We start from the raw sequence: 23,927 nt of genomic DNA, 5'->3' as shown, positions 1-23,927 counted from the left end.
ATGCACTGGTGTTTTCAAAATAATTTTCTACAAGGCTACCACTGTATTGGGAAAGGCTCTCCCAAATGATTTAGTGGTGCAAGTTTGGGCTCCATGTGGAAATTGCAAAGAGGCAGGAAGGCCGAGGTATTTGGGATGCGGATTTGAGCCGGGCCTGTACTGGAGCGGAACGATGATCTCATCAATGCACTGGTTCTAAATTTTGAACAGTTGCCCATCTCCCACCTGTGAAGGAGGCTTTACAGCCTTACGATAGAAGCATGGCAGTAAGAATGGCATGCCATTACTAAGGGAAGGTACTTGTATAGATTTATACTGGATCTGCGGGGGATGGTATGCCTCTCCTTCGTTTTTAAGGGCAACGGGACTCCAAGTGCTCTCCAACCATGTTAATTTAAACCAATATTTGTTCAGTTCCACCTGGCAGCTGATGAACTGTGCACCTACAGGGAGATCCAGTCAAATGAACACATGATGTTCGACGGTCCAACTCTTGGGAGGGCCAGAACTCAGGTTACCCTGGAACTTGAGGTCAAGAGGAAAATTGGCCACTCACAAGTGGCGAGTCAATGTGGGGAGAGCCACATTGTCTGTCTATGTGGGAGTTCCTTGATGTGGTTGCTTTGTTCAACCGATATCAGTAGTTTGCCTAAGGGAAAAGACTCTACCGCACTGCTGTAGGAAGCTAATCGAGAGATATGGCTGGCTACCAGCCAGATTAAGACTCCAAGTGCTTTAATGGTGGACAGGTACTTGCTGGTATTCAGCGGCCTAGGCATGGCAGCGAATTGCTGTCTTTGATGAGATACATTAAATATCGATAGTCATATATGTTTTAGTAGTGCACCTACCCATTTTAGTGATATATGACAAGTGGGTGATGGGATACGCAAGTGAGTAGGTATGGTACCACGCTTATTCCACTCAAGCTTTTAGGTTAGCTCTAGGAGCTAGTTAGGATACCGGTCGCTAAACTGTTTTGTGTCTCAATAGCCATTTGTGGCACAGACATTCGATCTTATGCTTTAGGTCGACCAAATGGGGTGGTGGCGGGAGAAATGACAAGCAAGCCAAATGGAATAGTTTAATTATTACTAACTCTTATTAATACGACACACCAGAAATATGAAAATTTTGTTAAATCAGCAACTCATGAAGATAGGAATAATACTGATATAGAATAGTATATTACGTAACAAGAGTTGTAAGAATTATATTATTAACAAGTGTAAAAAGTGTTGTATTTTCATAAGTGTGTAATATGAGTCACAAGTCAAGTTGTGCACTATACTTTTTCCACAACCATCACTTCCCCATAACAAAAAGAAAAAGATGTTATTTGAAAGATGCTTACATTTTTATTAAATAGAGATATAAATTTGAAGGAAGGAATAAGTATTTTGAAATTAATAATTTACAAATCATTATTATAAATGAAAATAATTTTTGCTACTAAAGTAAATTCAAATATTTTTTTTTTTAAATATTATTTGAATCCAATTGTCAGTGATAATTAATAAAATAATTTTCAGCAATCACTTTAAATTAAATACAATTCAAAAATGTACAGTTAGTACCAACATTACATTGTATTTTATTGTTCTCTCAAATAAGTAAATAAAATGATTTTTTTAAAATAAATTAGAGAAGATTTTGCTAAAAAAATCCAAAAATAATATGATTCTAAATTATAATTTTCAATTAATATTAAATAATCAGATATAATATACATGGTTATAACATCCAATTATTCTAAATGTTGATTGCAATCAAAAAGGGAGGTGCACAATCAGATGTACAACAGTCCTAAATACAAAATTTCAGTATTCTACAGCTAATCATTTTTGAGAATATGTTAAGATAGGCTTTGGAAATGAAATTATTCTAATATACTAAGATTTTCAGTGTTTAAAAAAAAATTTGTTTTTATAAGCAAATTATTTCTAATTCTGAAAGAAAATAACTATGGTGACCTTTTTCTATAAAAAATTAAATCAGTATAAGACACCTAAGATCCATATTAGTATAGCTAACGTGGGGAAGGCACGGGCTTTGGGACACTGACTTTAACCATATTGCATGTTTGAGTAGTACACTGTTTACATGCTTCATAACAAAATACTAACACGCAATATTCAATTATACTCAAGAAAAATTACTCTAAAAATTTCCTTAACATTTTATATTAGTTTATGTATCAATTTTGTTTCACATCACTCAAGTAGATATGTTGGTGTAAGAGAGAATGTGTCAGATCCATAACCATGCACACATCAGTTCGAATCTGAGTTCATATACATATATATTTTTTTAACTTTTTTTTAATTTAATTTTTTTTTGTCTTCAGTCATTTGACTGGTTTGATGCAGCTCTCCAAGATTCCCCCTATCTAGTGCTAGTTGTTTCATTTCGGTATACCCCCTACATCCTAAATCCCTAACAATTTGTTTTACATATTTCAAACGTTGCCTGCCTATACAATTTTTCCCTTCTACCTGTCCCTCCAATATTAAAGCGACTGTTCCAGGATGCCTTAATATGTGGCCTATAAGTCTGTCTCTTCTTTTAGCTATATTTTTCCAAATGCTTCTTCTTCATCTGTTTGCCGCAACACCTCTTCATTTGTCACTTTATCCACCCATTTGATTTTTAACATTCTCCTATAGCACCACATTTCAAAAGCTTCTAATCTTTTCTTCTCAGATACTCCGATTGTCCAAGCTTCACTTCCATATAAAGCGACACTCCAAACGTATACTTTCAAAAATCTTTTCCTGACAGTTAATTTTTGATGTAAACAAATTATATTTCTGACTGAAGGCTCATTTCGCCTGTGCTATTTGGCATTTTATGTCGCTCCTGCTTTGTCCATCTTTAGTAATTCTACTTCCCAAATAACAAAATTCTTCTACCTCTGTAATCTTTTCTCCTCCAATTTTCACATTCAGTGATCCATCTTCATTATGTCTACTACATTTCATTACTTTCGTTTTGTTCTTGTTTATTTTCATGCGGTAGTTCTTGCATAGGACTCCATCCATGCCATTCATTGTTTCTTCTAAATCCTTTTTACTCTCAGCTAGAATTACTATATCATCAGCAAATCGTAGCATCTTTATCTTTTAACCTTGTACTGTTACTCCGAATCTAAATTGTTCTTTAACATCATTAACTGCTAGTTGTATGTAAAGATTAAAAAGTAACGGGGATAGGGAACATCCTTTTCGGACTCCCTTTCTTATTACGGCTTCTTTCTTATGTTCTTCGATTATTACTGTTGCTGTTTGGTTCCTGTAAATGTTAGCAATCATTCTTCTATCTCTATACTTGAATCCTAAACTTTTTAAAATGCTGAACATTTTATTCATCTACAGTATCAGATGCCTTTTCTAAGCATATAAATGCCCTTTAATCTTCCTTCTTCTATTAATCTTAGTGCTAAAATTGCTTCCCTTGTCCCTATACTTTTCCTGAAACCAAATTGCTCTTCTCCTAACACTTCTTCTATTCTCCTCTCAATTCTTCCATACAGAATTCTAGTTGATTTTTTATGGCTAGTTAAGCTAATTGTTCTGTATTCTTCATTTATCTGCTCCTGCTTTCTTTGGTATCATGACTGTAACACTCTTTTTGAAGTCTGACGGAACTTCCCCTTTTTCATAAATATTACACACCAGTTTGTATAATCTATCAATCGCTAACTCACCTGCACAGCACAGTAATTCTACAGGTATTCCGTTTATTCCAGGAGCCTTTCTGCCATTCAAATCTTTTAATGCTCTCTTAAATTCAGATCTCAGTATTGTTTCTTCCTATAACACCATTTTCTAATTCATTTCCTCCGTATTACACTTCAATATATTCCACCCACCTATTGACTTTGCCTTTCGTATTATAAATCAGTGTACCATCTTTGTTTAACACATATTAGATTTTAATTTGTGTACCCCAAAAGTTTCCGTAACTTTCCTGTATGCTTCATCTATTTTACCAATGTTCATTTCTCTTTCCACTTCTGAACACTTTTCTTTGATCCACTCTTCTTTCGCTTGTTTGCACTTCCTGTTTATAGCATTTCTTAATTGTCTATAGTTCCTATTACTTTCTTCATAACTAGCATTCTTAAATTTTCTACGTTCATCCATCAGCTGCAATATATTGTCTGAAATCCAAGGTTTTGTACCGGTTCTCTTAGTTCCGCCTAAATTTGCGTCTGCTGATTTAAGAATTTCCTTTTTAACATTCTCCCATTCTTCTTCTACATTTTCTACTTTATCTTTTTTACTCAGACCCCTTGCGATGTCCTCCTCAAAAATCTTCTTTACCTCCTCTTCCTCAAGCTTCTCTAAATTCCACCGATTCATCTGACACCATTTCTTCAGGCTTTTAAACCCCAGTCTAGATTTCATTATCACTAAATTATGGTTGCTATCAATGTCTGCTCCAGGGTAAGTTTTGCAGTCAACAAGTTGATTTCTAAATCTTCGCTTAATCATGATATAATCTGATACCTTGCAGTATCGTCTGGCTTTTTCCATGTGTATATTCTTCTATTATGATTTTTAAACTGGGTGTTGGCAATTACTAAATTATACTTTGTCAGTCAGTCCCCTCTTTCATTCCTTTTGCGCAGCCTATGTTCACCCATATATTTCCTTCCTTGCCTTTTCCAATGCTTGCATTCCAATCTCCAACTATTGTTAAATTTTCATCTCTTTTTATGTGTTTAATTGCTTTGTCAATTTCTTTGTATACACACTCTACCTCATCTTCATCATGGGCGCTTGTAGGCATATAGACATCAACAATTGTTGTTGGTTTAGGGTTTGATTTTATCCTTATTACAATGATTCTATCGCTATGCATTTTGAAATACTCTACTATCTTCCCTATCTTGTTTATTACGAAACCTACTCCTGCCTGTCCATTATTTGAAGCTGAGTTAATTGTTCTAAAATCACCTGACCAAAAGTCGTTTTCCTCTTCCCACCGAACCTCAGTAATTCCTAGTACATCTACATTTATCCTATCCGTTTCCCTCTTTAAATTTTCTAACCTACCAACCTTTTTTAAACTTGTAACATTCCACGCTCCAACTCGTAGAATGTTATTTTTTAATTTTCTGGTGACGCCTTCCTTAGTAGTCCCCACCCGGAGATCCGAACGGGGGACTAGTTTACCTCTGGAATATTTTACCAAGGAAGGCGCCTCCATCATTGCTATATGAAAATGCAAAGAGCTACAGTTTCTTGGAAAAAAAGCAGCTGTAGTTTTCCATTGCTTTCAGCTGCGCAGTACTCAGAGGACTGAGTGATGTTAATATGGCTGTTTAAGTCATCCTGACCTATGCCCTTAACAACTACTGAAAGAGCTGTTGCCCTCTTTCAGGAATCATTCCTTAGTTTGGCTCTCAACAGATACCTCTCCGTAATGGTTGCACCTTCGGTCCAGCTACTTTGTATCACAGAGCACTCAAGTCCCCTCACAAACAGCAAAGTCTGGTTTTTCATAGAGGGAGAATTTAAGTATATTGGTTTATTAATAATTATTAACCTCGTGATTGTAAAAATGTTTGAATTAAAATGAAAAGTATGTAAAATTTTATTTCACTAATAACTTCTGATTTTTTTTCATATTTTCTTTGAATTATTATTTATTGTAAAAAATTTTGTTGAAATCAAAGGTTAATAATTATTAATAAATCAATACATTTAAATGTAAAAAAAATATATGTATATGAAGTCGGATTTGAACTGATGTGCCGTTCTCTTGTAAGATCCAAATATTTCATTAATTAAAATATTATTTGACTATAACAGTGAAACCAATGAAAATAAGTATACCAGTTATGATATATCATTGAAAAGCTCTCAACAGGGCTTATTACTGTATTTAAGAAAAAATTGAAAATCTAAATGTTTTGGATTTTGAGCTTTTTTGGCCCAGTCGATTGCAATCAATAGGGGAGGTGCACAACTAGATGTTACAACAGTCCTAAATCCAAAATTTCAACATTCTATGGCTAATCGTTTTTGGGTTATGCGAGATACATACATACGTACAGATGTCACACCGAAACTAGTCAAAATGGATATTTCCGTTGAAATTTGAAAACCAAAATTTTTCACGATTACAATACTTCCTTTACTTCATACAACGAAGTAAAAATGCAAAATAATGTATTATAACACTGTAATTAAAACGGAATGTTTATATGCTTTTAAATGCCTATCATGTAATTATAAATTATGTAAATTAAAATTGTTAGGAAAATATTGGGCTCACTAAAACAAATGAAGGCTGGAAAATAAGAAGTAATGAGGAGTATATAAAACAATAGAAAATATTTCAGAAGTAACAGAGAAAAAAAAATTAATTTTTTTTTGTACATATAAAATCAATGACTGATGACTGATGGCAGATTTTCAATGAAACAGATTTTCAAGTACCTTTGGAAAGTTAAATACTAGCTAGACCCAAGAAATCAAAAAATATCTAGAAATAAACAACATAAAACAGGATGAAATAACATAAAAAGATGTGTTTCGTAGGAAAGTGTGAAAAATATAAAGATTCGAAGGTTGGAAAAATAAGAGAACTGGAACAGGGTGGTTTGAGGAAAGGAAATGCATAACAAAAAGATGAAAGAGCACTGGAAGGCAAGAAAACAATAAAGAAGGAAATGAAATTGTTATGTGGTCCTTAGGCAGCCATAATAAAAAAATAAACAATGTGTGTGGAATTTCTAAAATTAAATATGATTGTAGGCCTATAATCATATATTGTTATTTTAATTTTTAATATGCAGATTTTTTATCTCGATATTCTTTACTAGGTGGTTTATTTAATAGAACTTAAATATAATTTAACAGTACAGAGGGATAATATGAATTTCAAAAAGATTAATTTCAGTAAAATAATATATATATATATATATATATATATATATAGAGAGAGAGAGAGAGAGAGTGAGAGGGGGGCATATCTTGCCTTAATTTTTCATGAAAATACTTTTGTGGGATCTTGCAACCTCAATCATTATTGGAATAATTTTGTTATTGCATAATAAAAATACTAAAATAATGATAATTGCATATTAATTTACACGAGTGCGTCTATCTGTTGCAGTTTTTATAAGAATGTTTCTCTCAAATGTCGTCTGATTTATATATGTAATGTTTTCCTAATGTATTTAATTTTTTTCATTTCTAATATTCCTAAATTTGTGTTAATAACAGCAATATAATGTTTATTGTTTATTAATGTTAATTAAATTATTTATAAATCAAGACAGTGTTTGAAAGAGAGACATTTTTATGAAAACTGCAACAGATAGCATCACTTGTGTAAATTAATATGAATTATTATTATTTTTAGACTTTTATTTTTATATTTTTATTATGCAATAACAGAATTATTTCTATCATGACTGAGGATGCAGGATCCCACAAAAGTACTTAATCGGAAAATTAAGGTAAGATATATCTTATCTCAGTATTCTGTTCTAGGTGGATTTTTAATAGATGTGTTAAAAAACTTTCAAATTATATTTATATTGAAAGTTGAAGATGTAATGTATTCAGTTATGTATCAAACAATTCTGTAAGTTGTTTACTTTTTTCATTATTAAACATTACTTTTGTATAACTAATTTAGAAATACTCTGTATTACAAAAACACTAGAGATAGCCCCAATACTGGTGTACAGTTTTGGTTTTCATATTAGGTTTACAACAAGTTTTGTTATAATTGTGAAGTTAAAAGATTAGTATTATTAAATTACACTTGTTAATGATGAAAACAAAAATATCCTTTTCTGCGTTGAAGTAAAAAAAAAATTAATGTGGTACCCAAATATGAAAATACCTATTTTATGTAAAATTTCCCTACAGAGCATCATGGTCAATGTAATCTTCAAAGTAAATTAAAATAATCAACTTATCCTGTTAGTTTTTTTTTTTTGTCTTCAGTCATTTGACTGGTTTGATGCAGCTCTCCAAGATTCCCTATCTAGTGCTAGTCGTTTCATTTCAGTATACCCTCTACATCCTACATCCCCAACAATTTGTTTTACATACTCCAAACGTGGCCTGCCTACACAATTTTTCCCTTCTACCTGTCCTTCCAATATTAAAGCGACTATTCCAGGATGCCTTAGTATGTGGCCTATAAGTCTGTTTCTTCTTTTAACTATATTTTTCCAAATGCTACTTTCTTCATCTATTTGCCGCAATACCTCTTCATTTGTCACTTTATCCACCCATCTGATTTTTAACATTCTCCTATAGCACCACATTTCAAAAGCTTCTAATCTTTTCTTCTCAGATACTCCGATTGTCCAAGTTTCACTTCCATATAAAGCGACACTCCAAACATACACTTTCAAAAATCTTTTCCTGACATTTAAATTCATTTTTGATGTAAACAAATTATATTTCTTACTGAAGGCTCGTTTAGCTTGTGCTATTCGGCATTTTATATCGCTCCTGCTTCGTCCATCTTTAGTAATTTTACTTCCCAAATAACAAAATTCTTCTACCTCCATAATCTTTTCTCCTCCTATTTTCACATTCAGTGGTCCATCATTGTTATTTCTACTACATTTCATTACTTTTGTTTTGTTCTTGTTTATTTTCATGCAATAGTTTTTGCGTAGGACTTCATCTATGCCGTTCATTGTTTCTTCTAAATCTTTTTTACTCTCGGCTAGAATTACTATATCATCAGCAAATCGTAGCATCTTTATCTTTTCACCTTGTACTGTTACTCCGAATCTAAATTGTTCTTTAACATCATTAACTGCTAGTTCCATGTAAAGATTAAAAAGTAACGGCGATAGGGAACATCCTTGTCGGACTCCCTTTCTTATTAGGGCTTCTTTCTTATGTTCTTCAATTGTTATTGTTGCTGTTTGGTTCCTGTACATGTTAGCAATTGTTCTTCTATCTCTGTATTTGAACCCTAATTTTTTTAAAATGCTGAACATTTTATTCCAGTCTACGTTATCGAAAGCCTTTTCTAGGTCTATAAACGCCAAGTATGTTGGTTTGTTTTTCTTTAATCTTCCTTCTACTATTAATCTGAGGCCTAAAATTGCTTCCCTTGTCCCTATACTTTTCCTGAAACCAAATTGGTCTTCTCCTAACACTTCTTCCACTCTCCTCTCAATTCTTCTGTATAAAATTCTAGTTAAGATTTTTGATGCATGACTAGTTAAACTAATTGTTCTGTATTCTTCACATTTATCTGCCCCTGCTTTCTTTGGTATCATAACTATAACACTTTTTTTGAAGTCTGATGGAAATTCCCCATTTTCATAAATATTACACACCAGTTTGTATAATCTATCAATCGCTTCCTCACCTGCACTGCGCAGTAATTCTACAGGTATTCCGTCTATTCCAGGAGCCTTTCTGCCATTTAAATCTTTTAATGCTCTCTTAAATTCAGATCTCAGTATTGTTTCTCCCATTTCATCCTCCTCAACTTCCTCTTCTTCCTCTATAACACCATTTTCTAATTCATTTCCTCCATATAACTCTTCAATATATTCCACCCATCTATCGACTTTACCTTTCGTATTATATATTGGTGTACCATCTTTGTTTAACACATTATTACATTTTAATTTATGTACCCCAAAATTTTCCTTAACTTTCCTGTATGCTCCGTCTATTTTACCAATGTTCATTTCTCTTTCCACTTCTGAACACTTTTCTTTAATCCACTCTTCTCTTGCCAGTTTGCACTTCCTGTTTATAGCATTTCTTAATTGCCGATAGTTCCTTTTACTTTCTTCATCACTAGCATTCTTATATTTTCTACGTTCATCCATCAGCTGCAATATATCGTCTGAAACCCAAGGTTTTCTACCAGTTCTCTTTATTCCGCCTAAGTTTGCTTCTGCTGATTTAAGAATTTCCTTTATAACATTCTCCCATTCTTCTTCTACATTTTCTACCTTATCTTTTTTACTCAGACCTCTTGCGATGTCCTCCTCAAAAATCTTCTTTACCTCCTCTTCCTCAAGCTTCTCTAAATTCCACCGATTCATCTGACACCTTTTCTTCAGGTTTTTAAACCGCAATCTACATTTCATTATCACCAAATTATGGTCGCTATCAATGTCTGCTCCAGGGTAAGTTTTGCAGTCAACGAGTTGATTTCTAAATCTTTGCTTAACCATGATATAATCTATCTGATACCTTGCAGTATCGCCTGGCTTTTTCCAAGTGTATATTCTTCTATTATGATTTTTAAATTGGGTGTTGGCAATTACTAAATTATACTTTGTGCAAAACTCTATAAGTCGGTCCCCTCTTTCATTCCTTTTGCCCAGCCCGTATTCACCCACTATATTTCCTTCCTTGCCTTTTCCAATGCTTGCATTCCAATCTCCAACTATTATTAAATTTTCATCTCCTTTTACGTGTTTAATTGCTTCATCAATCTCTTCGTATACACACTCTACCTCATCATCATCATGGGCGCTTGTAGGCATATAAACGTTAACAATCGTTGTCGGTTTAGGTTTTGATTTTATCCTTATTACAATGATTCTATCGCTATGCGTTTTGAAATACTCCACTCTCCTCCCTATCTTCTTGTTCATCACGAAACCTACTCCTGCCTGCCCATTATTTGACGCTGAGTTAATTACTCTAAAATCACCTGACCAAAAGTCGCCTTCCTCTTCCCACCGAACCTCACTAATTCCTACTATATCCACATTTGTCCTACCCATTTCCCTTTTTAAATTTTCTAGCCTACCAACCTTTTTCAAGCTTCTAACATTCCACGCTCCGACTCGTAGAATGTTATTTTTTAATTTTCTGGTGACCCCTTCCTTAGTAGTCCCCACCCGGAGATCCGAACGGGGGACTATTTTACCTCCGGAATATTTTACCAAGGAAGGCGCCTCCATTATTGTTATGTGAAAATGCAGAGCCACATTTTCTTGGAAAAAAAAAAGCAGCTGTAGTTTTCCATTGCTTTCAGCTGCGCAGTACTCAGAGGACTGAGTGATGTTGATACGGCCGTTTAAGTCGTCCTGACTCACGCCCCTAACAACTACTGAAAGAGCTGCTGCCCTCTTTCAGGAATCATTCCTTAGTCTGGCTCTCAACAGATACCTCTCCGATATGGTTGCACCTTCGGTCCAGCTACTCTGTATCCCTGAGCACTCAAGCCCCCTCACCAACGGCAAGGTCTCATGATTCATAGAGGAGGGATCCTGTTAGAAGATTATAAAAATTTTTTTCCCAGCTTTCTGTAATTTTACATATTCAGTCATGTATTGCATATCCTACAGCATGGAATAGTGAAATATTTGAATACTAAATTGTATTTTACATCCTAAGTTTCAGTTTATAAACAGAAAGTGTCTGGTTTGTCTTATTTGTATTCTTTGAAAATAGCTGTAGAAATTTTTTTATTCAATAAACAAGTAATTTCAAGTATTTTTCTTTTTTTACAGAATAATCCCAATGAAGCAAGAAACATGTTATTGCAAAATCCACAATTAGCTTATGCTCTTCTACAAGCTCAGGTTGTAATGAGAATTGTTGACCCTAACGTTGCTGTAGTAAGTAAAACAATAATGACTTTATTATTTGATTTTAATAAGATTTAAATTTAAAATTCTTAAAAAACTAATGTAAATAATTACAGAAGAAATAAATCATATTAGAAAATAGAAAAATTATCTTTTGTTAATTAAATTCCCAATAAATAGGGACTTAATGAAAAAATGATTAACATGAATTATGAAATTATAATTTGTATTATTATTTAAAATTACCTACATATTTATTGATCAATTATTCTGAGGAAAGTGTCGCTTGTCCCTATATTAACAGAATTATCTTATTATAACCAGCATTTGAAATAAATTTATAAAATCTTCTGCTGAAAGAATTAATCTTAGTGAAAGAACTACAGTAAGTAGACAGAAAAAAAAATCAGAAACGATACCATTTGGGTGGGCTGTGTTTAAAATAACCAGGTATCCTTTTTTTTGTTTATGTAGCTATGGTTTTGATTATTATTAAAATGTTCATACAAATTCTTGTTAAAAGTAGTTTAATTATTATGAATATTCTATTGATATAAATAAACTTGATGAAATCATTAAAACAAGTAATAGACATTCTTTTGCATACCCAATAATGGATAAATAATTTTATTACATTTTAAAATGTTAATTACTTTTATTGTATTTACTATGAAGAAAATATATATACTCACTCAATCCTGTTGACATTGTTATGCAGCAAGACTAAGTTAGTGATATTTTTATATATTTATTTATTTTTTTTTTTTTGAAGCATTAGGTCTTTTTTGGGCCGCAATGAACCTTGGCTTGATGAGTTTCATCTTTCTTGTTTCCCAGATTTTTTTCATTCGCTTGCTGCTAACCTTCTATTTGTCAGTCCACTTTAAACCCATTCCACTTACCTGTTTTTGTTCTTTAAATTGTTTTCAGTTATCTATCTTTTTCCTGAAAACATTCCTGTCAGCTATCTCTTCTTCCAGAATGCCCACTTTTTGATATCAGAAAGATGTTGAACACAGCCTGGTGATGGGGTATCCTAAACACCCTCAAAGAATGGGGAGCCAAGGGCAATATGCTTGTTTTTATTAGGGGTTTCTTAAATGGTCGAACTGTTCGTGTTCGTGTTGGAGATTCTCTCTCAGGTAGCAACTTGGAGAATGGAGTACCTCAAGGAAGTGTATTAAGTGTCACCTTATTTTCTATAGCCATCAACTGTATTACTAAATGTGTGCAGACGCCTGTTTTGTGTTCTTTATTTGTTGATGATTTTGCTGTATATATTGCATCCTGTTCGATAGCCGCAGTAGAGAGACTACTGCAGAACACTGTATCTTGCCTTGAAGCTTGATCCAAGGTTACTGGCTCTGCATTTTCACCTGTGAAAACAAAATGTGTAGTATTTTCTCACTTGCGAGACCCGTTTATTAAGTCTTTCTCGGTGAAGAGCTAATTGCTATCTCTCCTGATTTCAGATTTTTAGGTTTATTTTGTGATAGTCCGTGGGTCAAATATATCAAAGAATTAAAAACAAGATGTTCCAAGCTGTTAGATATGCTGTAAGTTCTTAGCAATACCAATTAAGGTCTGATCAGTCTTGTATGTTGCATTTTTACTATTCCTTAGTTCGTTCTCGTTTGGATTATGATTCTGTTGCCTACTCTTCAGCGCATAATACCATGCTTAAAATGCTGGATGCTGTACATCATGTTTTTCTTCAGCTTGCTACAGGTGCCTTTAGATCAAGTCCTGTCATAATCATCCTTGTTGACTACAGTGAGCCGTCAGTTTGGGATGGATGGAACCAAGTTTTATTATCTTATTTTACTCGTCTTAAGGGACGGCCAAATCACCCAGGTTTTGACACAATCCTTGGAAATCCTTATTTTCAAAGGTATAAGGACCATCCACATTAAATTGCACCTGTAGGTATTCATACCTGACCTTTACTGCATCTTCTTAATGTTGATGCACCTTCTATTTTTCCAATATATCCGTATTCATATCCTTCGTGGAGAATCAACCTTATAAATTTTATGTTTGCCCTCACAACATATAATAAAGAATCAACACCACCTATTTTTTTCAGCATATGTTTCACTATATTCTCTCCAAGACAAACCCAGATGCAGTAGTATACACGGATGGATCAAAGCAGAAGAATACCATTGGATGTGCATTTATTGTTAATGACAAAACTTATATGTTTGATCTACCTGGTATTGCAAGTGTCTTTACTGCTGAATTATATGCTATAAATAAGGCTTTGAATGTCATTAACCCTAAGTACCATCATATCCTTATTTGTAGCAACTCGTGTAGTGTTCTCCAAGCCTTAGTAAATTTTTATTCCAGACATCCTATCATCACGAAATTTACAATGCAGTTCCTGAGTTGAACCATCGCAATGCACAAGTGCATTTCTGCTGGATCCCTAGCCACAAGGGGATCTGGGTAATGAAGATTCTGCTGCTGAAGACGCATGTAGTCAATCATCCTTCACTACCCATGTTACTTCATCCAACTTTATTAGCTATGTAACACCGAGTGACAGAATGACTGGACGCTACAGTAGATAACTAACTCCAGCACATTAAAGGTTTTGTGTTGCCATCAGATTCCTCATACAGGAAAATTCGTCTTGAGAAAGTGGTCCTCTGCCAATTGCAGATAGGACATACGAGAGCTACTCATGAATATCTGATGTCAGCAGTAAACACATCAGTATGCATAGGATGCAACTGCCGCTTGACTCTGCGCCACATTCTTGTGGATTGCATGCATTATGCCGCCTTGTATCGCACATTTAAATTGCCCAGAAACATTCATCGAATTCTGGGCTAGTGTTTTTATTTCTTTGAAGTGTTGGTATTTTAGATACTTTTTAGTAGAGTTGTTTTATTTTATTTTTATACTGTTATGAATTTCATTTTAATTTTTTATTTTTTCTATTATCTGTGTTTAATGTAGTTTAAGTTTTTTATTTTGTTTTTTTATTTCATATTTTAATTGTAAGTTTTAATTTTGTTTTTTAATTTCATTTGGTGTACGTTTTGATTTTGTTTTTTAATTTTTTTTTTTTTATTACATTTCATATTTTTATTTTTGTTTTCCTGGCGATGATAATGTAAAAATGTTTTTCTCCCAAATACAAAAAAGGATGCCCATATCTGCCAGATCACTTCCGATTTCCTTAATCCAATTTGTTGTGCTTCTGAGCTTCATCTGTGCTTCTGAGGTCCTAAAATTTTTCATAGTATTCTTTGTTCCTGCTTTTTGATCTCTTTGATATCCCGTTTTCTGTTCATGGATAAACATTCTACAGCATATAATCCTTCTGGCGTAATGACAGTGTTGTAATGTCCTATCTTCACTTGTATGGATATACTTTTTTTGTTGTACATTCATTATTCCATAGGCTTTTTCCATTTTCTTAATCCATATTTGTATTGCCATTTTATCCAGTCCGTTTGCTTGAATCCATTCTCAAAGTTACTTGAAGTTTGAAGCTGTTGACCCTATTGATCTTGCCATATCTTGATTCTAGATTTTTTTTCATTCCTGTGTTTCCATTCCATATATTTCGTTTTTTCAAATGAGGTTTGTAATCCAGTTTTTTGTGCAGTTTCCTGTAGTTTCTCAATCATTATCCATGAGTCTTCTGTGGTTGATGTCAGACGTGCTGTGCATTCACAAATGCCAGGCAATTTATTGTTAGGTTGTCTTTTTCCCAGTTTTATTTCTTCAATATTCTCTTTTTCTAGTTGTTTCTGCCATTCCGTGATGATTTTTTCCAGAATAGTTTTAAAAAGCATTGGTGGTAGTCTATCCCCTTGTCTAACTCCTTTCTAGATGCTGAAGACTTCTGAAATTTCGCCCATAAATTTAACTTTGGAGGTTGTACATATTAGAGTTTGTTCCATAATTTTGCAGGTCTTTCTGTCTATGCCAAATTCTTCTAAAATTTTAAATAATGTTGACCTATCTGTGGAGTCATATGCCTTCTAAAAGTCCACAAATGTTACTACTGTATTTTTGCCAATTATCCCTGTAAACCTTGTAATACTCTTAAGGTTGAAAATTTGTTTGGCACACAATCTGCCCTTCCTAAATCCTCTCTGGTATTCACAGATTTAATGATCCGTTTGTTCATTGATTCTATATCGGAGGGCCTTTGATAGAATGTTGTGTGCATAGTTGATACTATGTTGTGAGGGAGATTTCCCTATAATTGTTACTGTCTGTTTTGTTTCCTTTCTTGTGCACAGGATGCATGAGGGCGCTTTTCCATTCTTCCAGAATCTTTTCAGTTTTCCAAATTTCTTCACCGATTTGTTGCATCTTCTTTACTATTTTCCCTTCTTCCCATTTCAACATTTCCACCATTATTCCATCTTCTCCAGGTGCTTTATTGTTTTTCAGTACCTTATTGTTCAGTTCTATCTCCTATTCTGTGGGGGCTTCTGAGCCTGGGTTGGGTTTATTATTAGTTTCAAAATTTTATAATACTTTAGGGGTTTCACAGTTAAATAGATTTTGAAAATATTTAGCTAGAATATCACAGTTTTCTTTATTATTTAAGGCTAGTTCACCACTATCCTTTTTGAAAGCAGTCCCACTGGTTGGTATCCTTGGAATTCTTCTTTGAAGGTCTTGTAGTAGTGTTGTACTGCTTTTAAGTCTTCTTTCATCTTTTCCAATTTACCGATGTCATGCTGCCTCTTGATTCTTCTGATGGTTCTCACCATGTCTTTTCATTGTGTCTTAAAATTGTTCTAATTTTCTTCCGTTTTATGGGAGTTCCATCATTTCCATTTTTACTTCCACCCTTTTATTTAGCGCTTCATTGCATATAGCGTTCCACCATCTCTGCTTGTACTTATTTTAGATTCTGCGATTCCTCTGTTGCTTTTATTTAAATTGTCTTGGATTTCATTCCTAATTCTGCTTGGTTTATTATTTTTAGATACTCTTCTTTTTTTTATCACTGAGGACTTCTGTATTTATTCCATGGGTTTTTCAAGTGGTTTGGATTTGGATTTATTGGTTTGAAATTTTACTTTAATTATTGTTAAGTAGTCATCTGAATCTAAGTTCAATCTTTTTTAACTCCGGTGTTCATTATTTCTTTTTGATTTTTTGTAATTATAGCAACATGGTCTATTTGAAATTTTCCTATTTTTGTATTAGGTGCCACCCATGTCTTCTTCTTCTTTAACATATTTTTAACATGTGTTGTCATCAGTTTAAGTAAAGATTTCACAAAGGCAATGAGTATTTCTCTCTTTTTGTTTGTTCTTCTGTGGGCCGGATAGTCTTTAACTATGTTCCTAAATTTCTTTTCTTTTCCTACTGGAGCATTAAAATGCCTGGTCTCTTTTCACGAGCAGAGATTTGCATTGCATAAAGTCTTTTTCAGTGCTATTTTTGAGCTGGTGGTAGAGTGTGTACCTTTCCCACTTTTTCAATCTTGCTTTCTGAGAACTGTTACAATGGTTTTGCGCCCTTATTAAGACGATTCATAAAAATCCCCTATTCATGGGGATTCAGAGATTTTGGCGCAGGATTTGTTCCAGCACCCGCCTCATCACAGCGAAAAGCATGGCAACAACAATTGGTCATAAGCCCCTATTATAAGCAAAAGGGCCTTTACCCTTAGTCCTGCTCGCACTGTTTTAGAGTAGGGGCCATAATCTGTAACTGTGTGTTGATCTTTGATTTCACACATTTGATCCAGTAGCGGCGAAGATGTGCCAAGATTGACAGGAGAATACAGAAGATCCTGTGGCTCGCTGCAGGTGCCCAATATCTGTAATAAAAGGAATACAGTGAGCATTTTGTTCATATACTGTTAGGTCAGGGTATCTCCAACCATGACAGATGTTAGTGAGGCAGGTAAGAAGCGTAGCTGGAGGAGGGGGGCTGGAGCTTTTTCCTTTGACCTCCTCAAACACTGGTTCTAACAACGATAGTTCAGAAGAAGATATAGGGATATGACCACCCAGGAGGGTATGAACCTACTTATTGAAGAGTTTTTACAACCCGGGGGCAGGCCTGGTAGTTCTGCTCCATTGACCCGTGATATTATGGCAGAACTGGGTGGCTTGTCTTCTTATTTAGCTAACCTAAAATGTACTAGTGCAGCTACCAAGAAGAGATTATTGCCTCGGTTTAAATTCTTCCAAGCGGCTTTCACAGCTATCGTTAAGGGTTTTGAAAATCTTCCCTTGAAGCCTAAAGAAATAACCGTAGCTCAGAAACCGGCCCTGACCCTGATGCAACCACGTAGGTATGCTGAGGTGGTCAGGGGCAGACATGAAACCAGCCAGTCCTCTAAGAAACCTGAGGTTGCATTTGTTAATAGGGTGGTTTGTTAATAGTGGCCAGTTGGCCACTTGCATCAGTACGGTTAATGGATGAAGGGCGTTTTCAGGTACAAATATTGACATCACCATTGGTAGGGACATCCCTGGCAGGATCTTTGACTGGTCTGTGGTTGACGACTGTTCTAGCGATCATCGGTTGATACTATTTGAAATAGCGGATGAGCTGCACGATGGCCATGAGGCACACTTTCCTGTTTACTGGGGGTGCTTCCTTAATAGGAAGGCAGACTGGCTGAAATTCTCCTCTTTGTTGGAGTCCATACTGGAGATTTTTCCTCAAGACCTTAATGGCCTGCCATTAGATGTACTGGCAGAAAATTTCACTTCTGTGGTGGTGGCGGCGGCGGCTGAAGCTGCCATTCCTAGAGGCACTGGCCAGAAACATTTATCTGGCTGGTGGTCTCATAACCTGACAGCAATGAAGCAGTCTGTGAACTGACTCAGAAAGGCTGCACAAAGAGAGGTTGATCCTGATCGGTATGTAACCGTAACTGCAGATTACCGCAGAACGAGGGCTAGGTACTTTCATAGCATTAGGTCCTCCAAGTGTAATTCCTGGCGCTCCTTTGTTCAGGAGCAAGAGAATAGAGACCCTTAGGGCATTGTATATAGAGTGCTTGGACATAAGCGCAGGAAAGATGCCCTCCTATATCAGCTTTGTCAACCCACGAAGGTGTGGTAATTGTTAAGGACCATGTCCTTAATATTTTGCTGAATGATTTGCTCCCAAATGACACTATGGTGGATGAAGTTTCATACCACTGGCATGTCAGGCAGGAAGTTGCGATTTTTGAGACCGGCATACAATCTTCTGAGATCACTGAGGCGGAAGTGCGCAAGGTGATCTGTAGCATGGCACAGCACAAGGCCCCTGGATATGATTGTATCATAGTGGAGCTCCTTGTCTGACGCTTCCAGTAGTCCTTGGCCCTCTAATTAGAGTATATAACAGGTTGCTCTTTGCCAGCCACTTTCCAGTGTGTTGGAAGCGTGGAGACTTGTTGTTTGAGGGTGGCGACAAAGATCCTACTGTTAATTCTTCTTACCATCCACAAAGGCTCTTGCCGTGCAAGGTTTTTGAGAAGGTCCTATATTTGCATATTAATGATTGGCCACTAATCATTTGCTAATCGACAACCAGTATGTTTTCCAACTGGCAAGAGCACTGAGGATGCCAAACTAAAGGTTTTATTAATAAAGGATTTTATTATTAGAGAACTAGATATGAATTATAAGATGATGAATTTTTAAGTGATGATCGTGAAAATAATAACCACGAGAATGAAAACTTTATTGAAAATGCAGGTAATGATAACATTATTATTGAAAATGATATAGAACTTAATTGGAAAACTCCTCGTTCCAGAGTTTGTAGGCCTATTCCACAATGGAAAGGCCAATTAGGTAATGATTGTACCGAAATACAAAACCCTTTCACTTATTTTCGACATTCTATTTCTGACAACATTCTTGAAAATATTGTTCAAGGATCAATTATACGCCCTTAAAAAAAATATAAATAAACCCTTATATTTTTATAAAAAAAAACTACGAACAATTTATTGGAACATGCTTTTACATGAGTATTTACGGATTGCCATAAACCAGAATGTGCTTGCAAAGTGAAACCAGAATTTCCAAAATAGCTGATGGAATGCCTACAAATTCGTGGGATAGTATTAACAATCTCCATTTTAATAACATCAGTATTTCAAAATCGAATGGTAAATTATATAAATTACATCCATTTATTGATAATATTTTAGATAAATTTCGTAATATAATGATGGATGAAAAACTCTCTGAAGCTGAGCTTAGAGTTTAGAGATAATTCAAGATAATTCCTCTAAAGGAAAATAGTCCTTATGAAGTAATCCTAAAATGAAGGTTTACGTACAAAAAACCCAAGAAGTTGGGGTATAAATGTTGTATGATGTGTGATGAGAAGGGAATCCTTTATAATTTTGAATTTTATAGTGGGAAAGCTCAGCATGACCCTTCTTTAGCTGACGTGGTTTTTTTGCAGAAATGTAGTTCTCTGGTTGTCTAAAATTATACCCAGAAACTGAAACTGTAAAATTTACTCTTGACAACTGGTTTATAGACACCAATTTGGTGATAGCATTGTGGTAAGTTGGGATGGAGTTATTAGGTACAGTTCGATCAAACAGACTGTGTAGTTATCAGTTTACGAGCAACAAAGATATGAAAAAAAGAGGAAGAGGTGCATGCAGTGGAAGAAGGAACACCGTCAATCAACGAAAACACTATCTTAGTGCAGTTAAACGGTATGATAATAAACCAGTTCATTTACTAAGTGCTTTTGTTTGAGCATATCTACTAAGTAAAGTGAAACATTTTGACTCAAAGGAAAAAAAGAAAATTTAAGTCGACTGCCCTAGCAATGTGTTAGAGCATATAAGTGTATGGGAGGTGTAGACATATTGGACTCTCTAATTAGTTTTTGTAAAACCGAAATTAGATCTAAAAAATGGTATTTACGTATTTATTTTCATTTAATGGATGACATAACTGTTAATTCTTGTTTATTATACAAGACTACTTAGCATTGAATTTAGAAAAAAAGAAACATCTGAGTTTATTTGAAAACACATTCAAGGCTTGTGCAGCAGAAGTTTTTTGCTATCAGGAAATATCATTTATTTAACAAAAAGGGAAGACCTAGAACAATTATTGAAGTAAAGTTGGAACAGAAAGCAAAATAAGGACTGATGGCACCAGATCCAATAAGAGAGGTTTGGCGGAATGAGGTTGGTCACGGCCTACTTTTGCAACTAAGAGAGTAAGGTGAGTTTCCAAAATGTGTGGCTGCTCTGAAGGTTACGTGTTCAAAGTGTAATGTACATTTGTGTTTTACTCCAGAAAAACTGTTTCACATTATTTCATACCACATAAATGGTTAGCAAGATTTACTGTACTGTACAACTAAAAACAAGACTAATTTTTGATTATTTTATTTTTATATGCAATTATTTTTCTTTTTAATTAGAAGTTTTTATTTTATATTAATAATTTGTAATAAAAAAATATTTTACTGTATGAATAATAATTAAATCTTAGTATGTTCATTGATTGTCTAAGTTTAATTTAAAAATCTACTCCAAAAAATAGTCTCACGGATTGAGAGATTTTATGGCCTATTGTGCTGCAAAGACACAAAGCTCCTCCCAGTTTCCCAAAGAAAAATTTTGAAAATATTATTCTTAAAAATATCTAAAAAAAATTTTAAAGAGCAATTATTAACTTTTTAATTAAAATAATTCGGGCTCTAGAAGATTAATATTTATGAACAACATAATGATCGATGCGATTTTTTTCAATTATGATTGGGAAATTATGTAGTTGGTCTTCAGATTATAAACGTATAGGTGATTTGGGAAACAAAATAATCTTTATTCATAAAATGGTTTATTTGCTTTTAATTTTATTGTTTTTTAATAAATATTTTTATTGTACTTTTTTTACAAAATGTTTGTTCATAAAAATAATGAATGTACAATTAATTGTAATCTGTACAAATGTGATGGTAATCAGTTAATGTGATTTTAAATAAATTAGAAATAAATGTTGGGACAGTCAATCTATTTGAAGTGACCCGAAGGTGGTTGCTTGACCAATTCAAAAAAAAAAATTGAAGTTCCCCACTTACCTATATGTCTCAGGACCTTAAAACGGTTTTTTTTTTTTAAATTTTTTATTTTAGCGGTTACATTGAGGCAGCTATTTTTGTTACAGTGCACACATCTATTTTTGTGATTGTAAGGGTTTATGTTAAAAATCATAACAAAAAAACAATTGGTCCCGGAAGGATGAAACAAAAAGCAATTTAATTACATTTTCTCAAGGTAAAAGATTGGTTATTGGTTTATTTACTTTATCTCTCTAGAAAATTACCAATAAAGTTGAACATGAAAAACGGTGAAATTTCACTTTTGGTAATTTCTTTCAAGAGGCAGGAATGGCATACACAGTTTGAATTATTTTTTTATATGTAGGTATATGTTAGTAGTTTTACCATAAATTTGCACAACTTACAGTGTTTTTGTTGATGTTTGTGACAAATAAAAACGTTTCTAGTTTATTGTACTAATAAAAACGTTATAACCTCTCAAAAATCATGAAAAACCTGTTAAAAGCAATACCATTTTGACTCGCTACATAAGTGTTCCAAGGGAGTTTCTTGTCTTCTTTTGCTGTAGTTGAAATAAATTTATTTGAACCATTCAACTGCAGTGTTCATGTTATAACAGGCGCTTGAAGTCATTTCCAGTCATGAGGATAATTGATGTTTCAACAAGCTCATTTATACTTGTTGCATCATTTAGCTTTGCAATTACGACTGGTCAGTTTGACATTAGTCAGTGACCTGGTTACCCCTAGTGAATGAAGAGTGCCATAAAACAGTGTATGATACAGTGCCAAAAGAAGTCGTTAAAATTTTTGAATTTGGTTTTGATAACCAACAACTTAATTGTTAATGTTAATTAAATGTCACTAGTGTTTTTAAATATAATGAAAAAAGGATTTTGTTAAAATTCAGTCGCCTGTATGGACAGTTTTTTGTGACCCTTTGTGAAATCAAAAAAAAAAAACACAGTTAAGAAAAACTTAAGACAAATAACATAAGAGAAAGCTCTTAAAGAACATATTTTTCCAAATGTAAATTTAGTTTCTGGATAGTTTCTTTGCGTTAACTGTTTCAAAAATTTTTTCTCAGCAAAGCAGAGAACTATATGATTGTGAAGACCAAGAGCAGTACATTGCCCCACATCACAATATTGAACAATCGGATGCTGCTAGTAGCATTTTGGGTGTATCATCACCATCAAAATTTAGGTACTAGAGGCTACCACAAGTATGTTCCTGTGTCAGAAGGCATTGTAAGATGTTAATTTACCTCGGACTCCAAGGACAATGAAGACCATCCTGTGTCAAGTATTGTACCACTGCCGCTTCATGAAAAAGACTATTGCTTGTGTGCATGACGATCAGTGGTGGTGGATAAGTTCATCTTTTCCACCCAGCTGGACCACGTACATCATTTGGATAAAGTCTCAACAAGACAAAGTGTGGGTACCGATCTGCAAAGTCCCGAGAAAGTTGACATCACTTGAACTAACTACAATGATGGGTCGTTTTCATACAATTTCAAGAGAATTATCAGAAGAGATACCACATCTGTTTGTTAAGCACACTAAAAAATAAACTTTATTAATTGCTGCAAAAACAGGTTATTTCATTGAATAATAATTAAAATTTTGCTACAATTTATTTTTTCTTCGATAGTGTTTACAAAAATAAGCCAATATAAAAATAAAAATGAATTCTTGAAAAAAGATGTAGGCTGTCATTGAAATCTCAGTTTGGGTAAGTTTTGCAAGCATTTTTGAATCAAAATTGTATTAGGTTACTGGTATGGGTTAAGTTTTCATTAAATTACCACCTATCATTAATAATTTAAAAACCTATTTTAAAAATATTGAAAACGTCAATTTCAACAACATAGGGGCTAAATAAGACAAGAAACCCCCTTGGAGCACTTATTTAGTGAGTCAACCCTTGACTCGTAAGTGTTTAGATTGTAAACCCTTACAATCACAAAAATAGGTGTGCGCACCATATCAAAAATAGCCGCCACAGGTAAACTGATTAAATAAAAAATGTAAAAAAAGATTAGTTTTAAGGTACTGAAACATGTATAAAGCAAGTGGGGGTATGTTTAATTTTTTTTTTAATTAATGAAACAGCCAACTTAAGTTTTTTTGGGACAATTCAAATTGTTACCTTGTTAATATTTAATTTACATGTACAAGTAGATAGATGCAGTTGTTAAAATGCTGTGCATTGTGTATTTTATTTATTCTCATTCTGTTTTACTCGCTTATCGTTTTGTTTTAATATTATTTTCCTTTGGGAATTAGTTCTTAAATTCTTTATTCCCTTGTTTTTAAATTTATTGGTTTTATTAG

At 33.9% G+C, this 23,927-nt stretch overlaps 1 protein-coding gene across 1 annotated transcript in view; it reads left to right on the top strand.

The window, feature by feature from the left end:
* Positions 1-23,927, top strand: part of CstF64 (cleavage stimulation factor subunit 2 CstF64) — a 70,818-nt gene that overhangs the window by 22,775 nt on the left and 24,116 nt on the right. The window contains exon 5 of the mRNA XM_075382236.1: positions 11,477-11,584. Coding sequence (XP_075238351.1) covers positions 11,477-11,584 — 108 coding nt within the window. The remainder of the gene's footprint in view (positions 1-11,476; positions 11,585-23,927) is intronic.

This window comes from Lycorma delicatula, chromosome 1, assembly GCF_047948215.1.
Source record: "Lycorma delicatula isolate Av1 chromosome 1, ASM4794821v1, whole genome shotgun sequence".
NCBI lineage: Eukaryota > Metazoa > Arthropoda > Insecta > Hemiptera > Fulgoridae > Lycorma > Lycorma delicatula.
The sequence above is the reverse complement of the archived record's forward strand: the minus strand, read 5'-3'. Positions and strand labels throughout refer to the sequence as shown.